The sequence below is a fragment of the Giraffa tippelskirchi genome, chromosome 3, assembly GCF_054371585.1.
Source record: "Giraffa tippelskirchi isolate mGirTip1 chromosome 3, T2T-mGirTip1v1.2.pri, whole genome shotgun sequence".
Lineage (NCBI taxonomy): Eukaryota > Metazoa > Chordata > Mammalia > Artiodactyla > Giraffidae > Giraffa > Giraffa tippelskirchi.
The window spans coordinates 108467188-108481147 of record NC_137277.1 but is presented as its reverse complement, the minus strand read 5'-3'; the positions used below and the strand labels follow the sequence as shown (position 1 = coordinate 108481147).

The 13960-nt window shown below is 41.4% G+C and overlaps 1 protein-coding gene across 4 annotated transcripts in view; it reads left to right on the top strand.

Annotated features, from left to right (window-relative positions):
* Positions 1-13960, top strand: part of KIF5C (kinesin family member 5C) — a 154513-nt gene that overhangs the window by 79722 nt on the left and 60831 nt on the right. For all 4 annotated transcript variants that reach the window (XM_081580533.1, XM_081580534.1, XM_081580536.1 and 1 more), the window contains 2 exons: positions 585-689; positions 1055-1203. In XM_081580533.1, coding sequence (XP_081436659.1) covers positions 585-689; positions 1055-1203 — 254 coding nt within the window. The remainder of the gene's footprint in view (positions 1-584; positions 690-1054; positions 1204-13960) is intronic.

Sequence of the window (13960 nt, the reverse complement as noted above, 5' to 3'; positions counted from 1 at the left end):
AAAAAAACAGATTCACTATGTAATATACATGTTTTTGACTTGTCATGCCTTGTCAAGTATTTTTCCCTTTGGATGATTACTCCTTTTTTTCTTACTATGGGAATAAGTAGGGAAGGAGCAGAGAGTCTGGATAACCATCACCACCACCTCTTGACCTTTGCTTGAAGTTGGAGCTTGTAATGTCCATTCATTGTGACCAGGACATCGTTTTCTCTTTGCACATCCCCAGCGTGGGGATGGTTCAGTCTCACAAGACCCCAGCCTTTCTGTAGTGACAGCGCTTTTGGAGCCTGGCATCCCCAGACAGACGTCCCCTGGGAAGTATCTGCAGTTCTACATGCGAGGCGTCCCAGCCATTCCCCTAAAGCCTAATTGAGAGGAAAATGACAACAGGAGAGAACCAATCCCCTGCCTCAGGCACCAGGAAAAGTTTTATCACCGTGATTCTTACTTACATCCTCGCCAGCACTCCAGGAGTGTTCACTCGGTGCCCTCCTGCACGCGTGCCCTCCTTTGAGTTGGAGTTTTCTCCTCTGTGCCTTTGCTGTCCTGTGCAGCTCCCTGCTTTCTCTTCTCTCTGGTAGGTCAGCAAAACTGGTGCCGAGGGAGCTGTTCTCGATGAAGCTAAAAATATCAATAAGTCTTTGTCTGCTCTTGGAAACGTGATCTCTGCTTTGGCAGAAGGGACGGTAAGTGATCGTGTCCCCTTCTATTAAATGATATCATGAGAAGTTGCCTCTTGGATCCGTGTACTCTCTTTGCCACACACCCCGGTGATTCATTTGTTTTTGTTTGGAAAGGGACGGGGAATTCTGGCTGTGGACACCCTGCTTGCAGGGAAATATAGCCCATTGAAGTGTGTGAATGATGATGCTAATTTCATATGACCGAGGTCCCACAGTGGGCATGCTAAACTTTGGCAAGATGCAAAGACCAGGCCACAGATTTTTATTTCACATGTTTCTAAGCCCAGTTCCCATCACTAACTTGCTGGCCTCTGTATTTTCTCTTTGAATTGGCTGTAGCAGACAGTATTTTTTCTTTTCCTAAATAGAAAACACACGTGCCATACCGGGACAGCAAGATGACTCGGATTCTTCAGGACTCTCTGGGTGGGAACTGTAGAACCACCATCGTCATTTGCTGTTCTCCCTCAGTCTTCAATGAAGCTGAGACCAAGTCAACGCTCATGTTTGGACAAAGGTGGGCATGACCTTTGTAACCTGTGCTCTGAGCTGGGTCTTAGGTGTTAGGGGTGAGTGGTGAGGCGCGTGGGTCAGAGAGGAAACAGAGGCGGGGGGCAAGCAGCCTGTTAGTAATTTGTATCTAGCAGGTGACCTGTAAAATTTGAGACATCATGTATTGAGGCCGAAAGAAAAATTATGTCTTAAAATAATAGGTATGAATATGTCTATCAAAGGTATGATGTTAAAAAAAAAATCCAAGCTTATTATAGATGTGATTTTTGGTAATTCAATGGAATTTTAGTTTTGTTTTCATGAAATTAACTCTAACTCTCAGATTCTTCATGGAATTAAGTCTGACTCTCAGGTTCATGGAATTAAACCTTAACTCTCAGGTTCATCCATATTCAACTCAAGACTGGTAGCTACCAGTTACAAGTGGTAGTACGACTGCTACTACCAGTAACTACTTCAATATTTGGAATCCATTGCAAATTTGCTGATAGACTAACTGAATCTTAGGTAATCATAGAGTTCAGTTCAGTTCAGTTCAATCGCTCAGTCATGTCTGATTCTTTGCGACGCCATGAGCTGCAGCACACCAGGCCTCCCTGTCCAACATCAACTCCAAGAGTCCACCCAAACTCATGTCCATTGAGTCGGTGATGCCATCCAACCATTTCGTCCTCTGTTGTCCCCTTCTCCTGCCCTCAGTCTTTCCAAGCATCAGGGTCTATTCAAATGAGTCAGCTCTTCGCATCAGGTGGCCAAAGTATAGGAATTTCAGCTTCACCATCAGTCGTTCCAATGAACACCCAGGACTGATCTCCTTTAGGATGGACTGGTTGGATCTCCTTGCAGTCCAAGGGACTCTCAAGAGTCTTTTCCAACACCACAGTTCAAAACCATCAATTCTTAGGCGCTCAGCTTTCTTTGTAGTCCAACTCTCACATCCATACATGACTACTGGAAAAACCATAGTCTTGACTAGATGGACTTTTGTTGGCAAAGTAATGTCTCTGCTTTTTAATATACTACCTAGATTGGTCATAATTTTCCTTCCAAGGAGTAAGCGTCTTTTAATTTCATGGCTGCAATCACCATCTGTAGTGATTTTGGAGCCCCCCAAAATAAAGTCTCTCACTGTTTCCACTGTTTCCCCATCTATTTGCCATGAAGTGATGGGACCAGATGCCATGATCTTAGATTTCTGAATGTTGAGCTTTAAGCCAACTTTTTCACTCTCCTCTTTCACTTTCATCAAGAGGCTCTTTAGTTCTTCTTCACTTTCTGCCATAAGGGTGGTGTCATCTGCATATCTGAGGTTATTGATATTTCTCCCGGCAATCTTGATTCCAGCTTGTGCTTCCTCCAGCCCAGCGTTTCTTATGCTGTACTCTGCATAGAAGTTAAATAAGCAGGGTGACAATATACAGCCTTGACGTACTCCTTTTCCTATTTGGAACCAGTCTGTTGTTCCATGTCCAGTTCTAACTGTTGCTTCCTGACTTTCATACAGGTTTCTCAAAAGGCAGGTCAGGTGGTCTGATATTCCCATCTCTTTCAGAATTTTTCACAGTTTATTGTGATCCACACAGTCAAAGGCTTTGGCTTAGTCAATAAAGCAGAAATAGATGTTTTTCTGAAACTCTCTTGCTTTTTCAGTGATCCAGCGGATGTTTTCAATATGATCTCTGGTTCCTCTGCGTTTTCTAAAACGAGCTTGAACATCTGGAAGTTCACAGTTCACGTATTGCTGAAGCCTGGCTTGGAGAATTTTGAGCATTACTTTACTAGCGTGTGAGATGAGTGCAATTGTGTGGTAGTTTGAGCATTCTTTGGCATTACCTTTCTTTGGGATTGGAATGAAAACTGACCTTTTCTAGTTCTGTGGCCACTGCTGACTTTTCCAAATTTGCTGGCATATTGAGTGCAGCACTTTCACAGCATCATCTTTCAGGATTTGAAATAGCTCAACTGGCATTCCATCACCTCCACTAGCTTCATAGTGATGCTTCCTAAGGCCCATTTGACTTCACATTCCAGGATGTCTGGCTCTAGGTGAGTGATCACATCATCGTGATTATCTGGGTCATGAAGATTTTTTTTGTACAGTTCTTCTGTGTATTCTTGCCACCTCTTCTTAATATCTTCTGCTTCTGTTAGGTCCATACCATTTCTGTCCTTTATTGAGCCCATCTTTGCATGAAATGTTCCCTTGGTATCTCTAATTTTCTTGAAGAGATCTCTAGTCTTTCCCATTCTATTGTTTTCTTCTATTTCTTTGCATTCATCTCTGAGAAAGGCTTTCTTATCTCTCCTTGCTATTCTTTGGAACTCTGCATTCAAATGGGTATATCTTTCCTTTCTCTTTTGCTTTTTGCTTCTCTTCTTTTCCCAGCTATTTGTAAGGCCTCCTCAGACAGCCATTTTGCTTTTTTGCATTTCTTTTTCCTGGGAATGGTTTTGATCCCTGTCTCCTGTACAGTGTCACAAACCTCTGTCCATAGTTCATCAGGCACTCTGTCTATCAGATCTAGACAGATCATAGAGTAGTTGCATAAATATTAAAGAGCAGGGAGAAGAAGTCCTGATGCTCACCCTGGGGGTAAGAAATACAGCTGTATGCTGAGGAAGGGGAAGGATGGCCTCATCTTCTCTTCTTCAGAAATGTCTGAAGGACATTTCCTAGATGTCTGAGGAGTGTTACTAGGTAGGCAGCAAGGACAGCCAGTAATCCTCTAACAAATTCCCCGATATGAGTTAGTTCATCCCTTCCTTTTTTTTTTTTTTTGGCTGTGTTGGGTCTTCATTGTGGTGTGCAGGCTTCTCTGGTTGTGTGAGCAGGCTTAGTTGCCCTGCGGCATGTGAGATCTTAGTTCCCCACCAGGGGTCGAACCTGTGTCTCTCGCATTGGAAGGAGGATTCTTAACCACTGGGCCACCAGGGAAGTCCCACCCCTTCCTTTCTTGACCTTCAGTCATGGTCTATCAGTCAGTGGTGTTGAGCCCCATCCTCCCTGCATGGTTGCCTGAAGTGCTAGTCCCTAGAGTACTTGTGTGCTGTGGATGGGGGCGATTCTGAGCATCTTCCGTGCTCAGTGGGCTGAGCCCAGAGCTGAGGCTGGGAGATGCAGACTTACTGACATCATCCCCTTCCCGCAACTGTGTTATCTTTGGACAAGTTACCAGTTCTCTTCAGGCTCTGTCTTATGCCCGGAGTACTCCCTTCTCCCAGAAGTGTGTGGTTATGCCTGAGAAGTAATTTAAGATGCCTAGAGAAAAGACAGATGGTGGTGGGCATTCTGGATGGGAGAGTGTTATGGCTTGTTTAAACCACATTAAACCCCAGTCATTTCCTGAACCCTCACAGAACATAGAATTAACCAGTCATGGCACCTGTGGGATGTCTAAATAAATAATAATCACACTGAACTGTTGTAGAACTAATATATCTTTTAAATTGGATTTGGGTCCTTTACTTCCTCTGAAACCACTTCCTTAATTAGCCAAATGCTTAGGTCAGTGGGTTGCAGAAGGATAACACCTTCTTTTCTTAAGGGTCATGGGACACCTATAAACCAGTATCTGCTTGTGGGAAGCATAGAATACTGTGGTGATCATCCTGCCCTCCCCATCTCTCTTGGTTTCTTTCTTTATTTCTTTTAAAAAAATTTTTGGCCACGTCGTGCAGCATGTGCGATATTCGTTCCCCAACCAGGGTTCGCCCTGTGCCCCCTGCACCGGAAGCATGGAGTCTGAACCACTGGACCGCCAGGGACGTCCCTCTCCTGGTTTCTGAAACTTAAGCTTTGATGGTTCCCTCTGAAGACATGTTGGAGGAAACCATCACTGGATGCATTTATAAGGGGAACATCTCTTTAAAAAAAATATTCCCACCCATAAAGCAAAGATATTTTACATCTTTGCAACCCAGAGTCTTCCTGGGGCACAGGCTCTGTCTCAAGGCTGTTGTTGTTGGTGGGCATGTCGCAACTGTCTAGAGGAAGAGTTTTAGGTATCAGTGAAAATGATGATTGACTTTCTTCTAATCTCAGTGAGGCCATCATAGCATCATCATTATCACTAGCACTTTTTTAAGGAACTAGCATGTGCCAGACATGTCAGAATCCTCATAGAAATTCTGTCAGGTAGGTGTCTCTCCCCTTTGTACAGAGGATGGGATTGAGACCTAGGCGCCAAGCCATTAGGTCCTGCCTCTGGTGCCAAAACGCTGGTAAACTGTGGGGTGTTACTGGACTGAGACTGTATCACCTGACCTGCAGCCTCTTCCATGCGGGCTGCTTGATCGGGAATCTAGATGAGCATAGGCCTCTGGGGCCGGTTACTCCAGCTTTGAAGCTCAGCTCTGCTCCTGACTCATTTTTTTCCTCATTTTTTTCCCCTTTCCTTCTCTTGGAACCTCAGTCTCTTTGCATGTAGGAAAAAAAAAATAATATAATAACACCTACTTTTGAAAATTATTGGGAGGATTAGATGAGTTGCTTCAGTTTTGACTCAGCACAAGGGCTGGCACGGAATATGGTGTCCCGTAATTGCAAGTTCCTTCTTTCCTCCATCTTTGAACAGGCTTGGGAAAGTCACAGTCATGCATGGGGCTGGACCAAATGTGACATAAGGTACAGGATACAGCTGTAATATAAGGATCAGGACTGAATGAAGCAGTAGAATTAGATTTCTGCAACGAATGATGAAAGAAATCCTGCTGATAATTTGGGATGCCAGGAAATAAATAGTAGGTCAATTATATCTTCAAATGAAATAGGTTGGTTTGTAATCTTTTGTCAGAGTCATCTGAATACTGGGCTCCATGAGGATAAGAACTAGTTTATTACCAGCATCAGTGAGTGGCACCAACAAGCACTTAGGACAACTGGGACACAGTAGGTGGTCAGTGGACAAATGTCATCAAATGAAGGAGCAGATGAATCTAATGCTTATTAGGTAGGAATCCCAGAACATTAGGGCAGTTGCTGTACTATGACACCATTATGTCCAAAAATTGGTTGAGGTTTAGATCTGATTTGTTTTCCTGCTTATAATTAGAAATGTGTTATGTTTTGTTCCCTTTCCTCCATCTTCAAGTTAGTTAATGGATTCTTCAAGGACATCTAACTTCTCTACGGGGCCAATACTTGCTTTATTGTTAAATACACACATTGAACCCAGTTACACAGCAGACATGAGTCTGAACCTCAGATTAGACATGGTACTGATAGCTAATGAGCTTAAGCACTTTGAACTCAAAAAAGACTGCCGGGCCCCTCCCAAATTCGGTGTAAGGAGTGCTCATTATATTCTTGTTGCAGGGGTAGCCACACCTAAGGGCAGCACCAAGTTCCCTAGTTATCGCCACATGGTTCTTTCAAGAATATGAAGAAAGTCCATGTTTGTTGTTAAGCCATACTGTATTGATGTTCTGAATAAAACAGTAGCAGGTCCTTTGAAGCAGTAGAAATATGACAGAGTGTACAGATGCCTGAGGGCAGCCTTCCAAGTCAGCACTCTGCAGGATTCTAGATGAAGTCCTAGAATTTAAAGGAAAAGATTTCACTGTGTCTGTTTCTTGGTTTCCGTGATGGTGGCCTGTTGCTTTTTGTCCCCTGAATGCCCAGCATTGTGTTAGGAAAGTGGGAGAGCCATTTCCTGAGTTGTCACAGAGCTTTCAACCTGGTTGAGGAGGCAATACTTGAATTTCCAGGCAATGGAGAGTCAAAGAGCTATCCTCTGTCAGGAAGCTGAACACTTGCAGCTTTACGAGTTGGGGACTCAAATTAGAGCAGTTTCATCGATTCTTCTTTTTCATCTGGCTTCTAGCATTTCATTTTCCAGTCTTTATTTACTCTTCCAAAGTACTTTATAGCACCATTCGAAAAGGATATTTTAAGTTTTAGAAGTGTAAACTCAAATCCCCCAATTATCTTGGAAGCCTGTTTAGTGTACCTTGATTTGGGGCAATAATGAGGAAAAGGGCAGGCCCCTGGGGGCAGACCAGTTTATAAATAGCCTGAATCAGCACATCATTGGACACCAAGTGTTTTGATTGATCCAGCATGAATAATTCAGAGGCTTTGTTTTGTATGTTAAATGTGAAAGAAGAATGGATAGTTCAGGAAAAGTAATATTCATTTTTCTTTTTCCGATATGCACTGTTTGGGAAAGAAAACACAAAACTGTGCCATTTCATGCTCAGTTTGATGGTAGCTGGATCACGCAGAGCCTGAGTGGTGTATGTGCAACATGCATGTGTGCAGAGCTTGACAACAAGTTCCCTGCAGGACCAGACGAGAGCTTTGGCCAAGGGAGATGCTTGGCTACAGCTTTGACATACAATGGATTAAGACTCAAATTGGTTCCTGTTGGAGAGCCTGTTGCCAAAACACCCATAGGATTAATTTTTGCTCTTTGGAGAATGAGATGTTGTGGATGACAGTTAATTTACCTGGATGCCAAATCCTCTTTGAGGTCGGTCATTTCTTAATATTTCTTGGGCGACTAGAGTTTTTCAAAAGACCAAATTTAAAGCTCTTGGTTTCTGCTTCTCTACATGCCCCACTCAAGAGCAGGGAAATGGCCTTACCGGGGAATGGGAAGGTGCTTTGTGGCAGTCACGTTTCCAGAAGAACGTTAGGTGTCTTACATGGGAACTAGGACCTAGAATAGAGTAGAAGGTGTGATGGTTTTATGTGTGAGCTTGACTAGGCTGTAGTAGCCCATTATTTAATCTAACACTAACCTGGGTGTTGTTATGAAAGTGTTTTGTAGATGTGGTTACCGTCTAGTAGCAGTTGACTTTAAGTAAACACGTTATCCTCCGGAATAGAGGTGTGCCCCATCCAGTCAGATGGAGGCCATAAGAGCAAAAAATGAGGTTTTTTTGGAGAAGAGGAAATTCTTCCTCAAGAATGCAGCAACAATTTCTGCATGAGTTTCCAGTGAGCCAATTTCTTTAAATAGATAGCTAGACAGATGGATGGAAGGTATATCTTATGTCTATATCAGATGGGGTATCTATTCATCCATCCATCTATGTACCTGTTCTGTTGGTTCTGTTTCTCTGGAGAACCCTAACTGATAGAAAGGGTTGCTAGACTACCCTCTCCCAACCCACAGTGGGAGGATCTCAGTCTCTTTGTCTCTCACATACACCATTCACAGTGTGGAATCATACATTACAGATTTATTATATAATTGGAAGACTGGGTTTGTCAAGAGCTCCTTGTCCAAATGCGAGAGGGAAGGAAGATGCTGAAAAACAAGAGGTAAGAAGGTACCAAGAGTAAACATCTTCCTGGCTGTTCCAGGGGAGGCCAAGGTAATTTGGAGAAACTCCAATAGTATGTAGTTTCTCTATCATTTAGAAGTGATCTTGGCCGGAAAGATGAGTACAGGCAATTATTGAGGACATAGGCGGAGATGGAATTATCAGGCATAGAGGGATGTGAACCAGTGGTTCTAGGACTTCCCCTTTCCAGCGAAGGTTTACTTCAAGTGCCAAGTTATAGAATGCTATAATGTATAGGGGCTTAATAAAGGTGGTGGAACTGGACATGATCTGCAGTCTTGGAAGCCTGGACATGTGCTTCTAAACAAGTAAACTGCAAGTTCACTGACAGAGGAACTGAGAGGTGCTTGAGGATGACCTCACAGAACACCTGAGGACAAGGAGAGCTTGGAAGAGACAATGGAAGAGCCATCCTCCTTCCATCCTTCAGTGGACTACGTCAGTGTGATCCTTTCCTGATGTAACTGTCTTTATATGGGGATCTACTGTGTCCTCTGCTCTCTGGCAGCTGTGCTTGGTCTGCCTTCCCCAAGGCTGGTTAACATTTATGAGCTTTGAGGTCTTGTAAAAACTAGGTCCTGCTTCTCTCTCTATGGAGGGAAGACATGTTATATCTGGCGCAAGCTTAGGTTGTATATTATTTAAGTGGTGCTTAACTCTCTATAAAGCAAGCTAAAACAAAGAAAAACTGCAAAACAGATACCTTAATCATTGTGCCTTCAGGATTTGGCTCATTTGTGCTAAGTAGGTCTTACTATTAAGATTTTGTTCATTGTGCTAAGTAGGTCTTACTATTAAGTTATAAACCTAATATTAATTAAGAGTCTTTCCCTATCTAGCCTTTGGTTAGGACTTTTCTCAGTGTCTGCTATTGTCATAGCTTAAGGAATAGGCATTTATTTCTGTATACAGCTTAGGGGCTCTGGCTGAAAAACAAAACAGAAGATCTTTGGAGATGAAGACCCAAGTTATTTTGTGCTCCTTTGTGAGTGATGGCATCAACACTGGATTAATTAGATGTTACCAGAGTGAGATTGAGCCATAAAGATGATGAGTGAGCAGTAGGTTCATGGCTACAGTAAGGCTCACATGGATTGTTGGTTTGTTTTCCTATATCAAGGAGATAATGTCCCAAAGCTATAGGACTGGGTGGTGGTGCTGCTCCTATATAGCTTCAGCTAGACAAAATATGATAAAACCTGCCTTAAAAGCAGTTCTTAATTTCTGCTGTTCTATTGACTTTATGTTCCTTGTTAGCTACCTGAAATTTCTTTGGAACCAAGCTGAGCAGAAAATGCACATGTGTATGCATGTGTGCTCATGGGTCCAGACATTGTGTCCATGTATGGTCCTGAGTGCCTAGGATCCATGTTGATTTGTTGTGTTTGAACAGAGTCTAGATGTTTAGAATGACACTAATTTTGCTTAGTGTTATAGACAGCTCTCAAGTATGTGGGAAATACCAGAATAGAAGAGCAAAGAGTATGACAGCTGAAAGATATTGGACATGCTCTACAATGGACAAGGCAAAACAAAACAACAAAACAAAAAGCCATCAGACCACTAGCTAACTCATACTGATGGCAACCAGTATTTAGCTCTTTATTCCTCTTTGCGAGGCTGGTTTCAACATCCTAGATAGGAGAATATTGTATTAAAAAAAAAAACTCCAGGCAGAGAAGTTTACTGTCTCTTAGTAGCTCTTATTTATTTCACAATCTGGAAATTCTTATCTGACTTGATTTCTTTACACATCAGTTTATTTTTCTTAACTTACTTATGTTGAGTATAACATGCATAGAGTAAAGTAAATATAAGTGTGCAACTCAGTAAAAATTTAACAAGTATATATACACATGTAACTATAACCCCAGCATCTTAGAAACCTCTATTTTGCACCCTCCCAGTCAGTACCCAACTCTCAGGGGTAGATGGCATCCTGACTTCTGTCAACATAGATAACTATTTGCTGTCTTTGAACTGTTTACAAATAAAAACATACAGTATTGTTTTGTATGTGGCTTCTTTTATGCAACATTGTTGTCTTTGAAGTTCACTACATTGTTAGATTATGAGTAGTTTATTTTTCGTAGGTATACAGTATTTTGTTGTATCAATGTAGTATGTCTGTATACATTCTATTGTTGATGGATATTTGGATTGTGTTCATCTTGGGGCTCTTATAAATGAAGTTGCTATGACATTGATTGTCATGTCATTAGGTGAACATATGTCTTCATTTCTGTTGGTTATATACCTATGAGTATTTAGTTTTAATAGATAGTACCAAAGAGTTTTCCAAAATGATTGGAATAGTTTACACTCTGTCTAGTAGCAGGTGAGTGTTACAGTCATTGCACATCCTCACCAACACTTAGCATTATAAGTTTAAAATTTTTAACTCTTCTATTAGGTGTGTAAATATATCTTATTGTTATTTTATTCTCTGAAGGCTAATGACATTTGGCAAGCTTTTCTGGGTACAATTTATTGGCACTTCTTCTGTGAAGTTCCTATTCAAATCTTTACTTGGTGTTTTCACCAGTAGTGTGCTTTTTTCTGATTGATTTATAGGGATTATTCTGGATAAGTCCTTTGTCAGATACATGGATTGTTTGTATCTTTTCCCGATTTGTAGTTTATGTTTTAACTCCTTTAATGCTGACTTTTAATGAAGAGAGGGTTTTTAGTTTTAATGAAGTCAAGTGTATCTTGTCTTTCTGTTCTATTTAAGAAATATAAATCTTTATCTACCTTAAGGTCCTAAAGATATTCTCCTGTTTTCTTCTAGCAGCTTTGTTGTTTTACCTCTCACATTTATGCATGTGATTCATCTGTATAGAATTTTTTATGTTATTGGGGGAGTCAATAAAGCACCATACATTGAAAGGACCGTCCTTTCCGTCTGTGCTATATGCACACCGTTGTTGTATATCAGATGGCTACATGGCTGAGTGTCTGTGGATAATCTATTCTGTTTCTATTCTAAAGTTTTTGGACTAGTTAATCAGTTTTAATTACTGTGGCTTTATAATGCGTTGATATTCCATCCTCTTTGTCCTTCAAAATTGTCTTTGCTATTGTTGGCCTTCTTTATTTCTATTATGAATCTTAGAATCAGGTTGTCAATTTCAATACATACATGCAAATCTCCTGAGATTTTGTTTCAGATTATTTTAAATCTGTAGAACACATTTGGGATAATTAATATCTTTCTAATCAGTGCTGGCTGGTTTCTTCATGTTCCCCATTTAGTAGCTGGAGAGGCATAGGCCTCGTTAGTGACTGAATGGAGTCTGTTTAGGGCAGCAGAAGACATGGTTTCCCACCATTGTTCTCAGCTCCAAATGGGACTTGGTTTGTGTGTCTTCCATCTGCTCCTCTGGATTGTTTCTGTACCATCTCTGCTCTGCTCTGCACCCTGGGACAGTGACCAGCTTGGACAACTACAATGGGCTCCTTTGCCTCTGGCTTCCAGTTAGCTTCCACCAATGGGAGAGGAACATAGGCAGGTACTCAAAAGGAGAGAAAAGAGTGATGTCAGGGTGTTAATTTCATGGCTCCTTCCATGAAAGGTCACTTCAGGTTGGCTGTGTTCCTAGACTAAAGGCTGTTAACAGCTTCGACAGGGCTGCATTTTTCTTTTAAGAGTTTAACAGTTTTTTAAATTTATTTTTTTTAATTGAAGCATAGCTGATGTGTGATATTGTCAATATGTAAGTTAGAGGTGTACAATACAGTGATTCACAATTTTAAAAGGTTATATTCTATTTGTAGTTATTATAAAATATTTGTTATATTCCCTGTGCTACACAATAGATCCTTGTAGCTTATTTATTGTATGCATAGTGGTTTGTCCCTCTTAATCCCCTACCCCTGCCTTTCCCTACCCCCCTTTCCTCTCCCCACTGGTAACCACTTGTTTGGTCTCTGTATCTGAGAGTCTAGACAACTTTCCTCTTATAGTTTCCTTCCTCTGGGCCCCTTTCAGCCTAAGAGTGGTAACGGATCCCCCCATCACTACTCTGTGTGTGTGTGTGTGTGTGTGTGTGTGTGTGTGTGTGTGTGTTAGTCGCTCAGTCGTGTCCAATACTTTGTGACCTCATGGACTATAGCCCTCCAGGTTCCTCTGTCCATGGGATTTTCCAGACAGGAATACTGGAGTGGGTTGCCATTTCCTTCTCCAGGGGATCTTCCCTACCCAGGGATCGAACCCAGGTCTCCTGCGTTGCAGACAGATGCTTTACCATCTGAGCTACATCTGTTATCCCTTGTTATTTCCCATCACCCGTACCATAACTTTGTTAAACTCTTCTCAAATTGGGAAGTCCTGCCAGGACTCTGATTACTGCAGAAGTGGGAGAAAAAGAATTTTCTCAACAATTTAAGAGAACTTTGAGAATGAGGATCAGTTATACCAGTAATAAGCTTGTTGGGTCTGCTCACAAAATTGTACTTCTGGCTAAACCTGCCAGATTGCAGCATAAAGGCTCTATGCTTCTCCTTCTGGTATCATTGGAAATCAAGAGACTCTTTGTGATGTGATAAGTAAGATTAGTAGCCTCAAAGTATATCCTTAAATGTCCATAAACATTTCAGCCATAGGTTATTTTTCACTTTCTGACTTAACTCAGTTAAAATGGATGCTGCAGTGTTTGTGCTTGTATCTGAGAAACATCCTTGACACTGCCTAAGGATGTTTGGGGAGTGGTGAGGTGAGAGTGTCAAATTGGCACAGACTTTAAAGTAGCGATAAAGTTGCTACCGTTTGAAAACAGGGTCAAAACACTTCTAGAGACAGCAGCCATAAGCTACAGTGAGTGAGGGAGAATTATACTAATTCTTAAGTAGAGTCTTGCATTAGAAATCGTTTTAACTCTTCTTTTGACAGTTGGGTTATTTAATTGTCTGCTTTAGCAATTAATTTTTAGAGTGATATTTGCTGCACTGGTGAAGATTGCTGAATTTCTTTTACTGAAGTAGAAATCGTGTCCAAAATGTCATTTCATGACAACAGTGATTAACCCGAATCACACATCAGATAGTGCTGGCAAATGTAATAGGACAAGAACTGGTGGGAGTTAAAAATGAAAAAGTCAGTAGCAAATAAAACAGGATAGCACATAAATGAAGTTTTTAAAAGAAGTTTACTTCTTAAAAAGTATGTAATAAGTAGAGTTCTGCCATCATGAATTTGCTTTTCAATTGGACAAACCTTAACGTGTTCATTTCTGTGCATAAGTTGGTGAATCATGTATTTTGTTTTCATTACTGACTGGAGCTGGCACAGCCTTGATTTACTGTCCAGAGTCCCACTGGGGCATCACACCCCCCTCCAGGCCATCTGCCCTAGGTGGTCACTCTTTATACCACAAGTGGCACAATGGTGGCCATTAGACTTGTTTGTGTATCCCACACATCAGTTTGAAAAATTATATTGAACTGGGATATACAAAGTAAAATCTCAATTT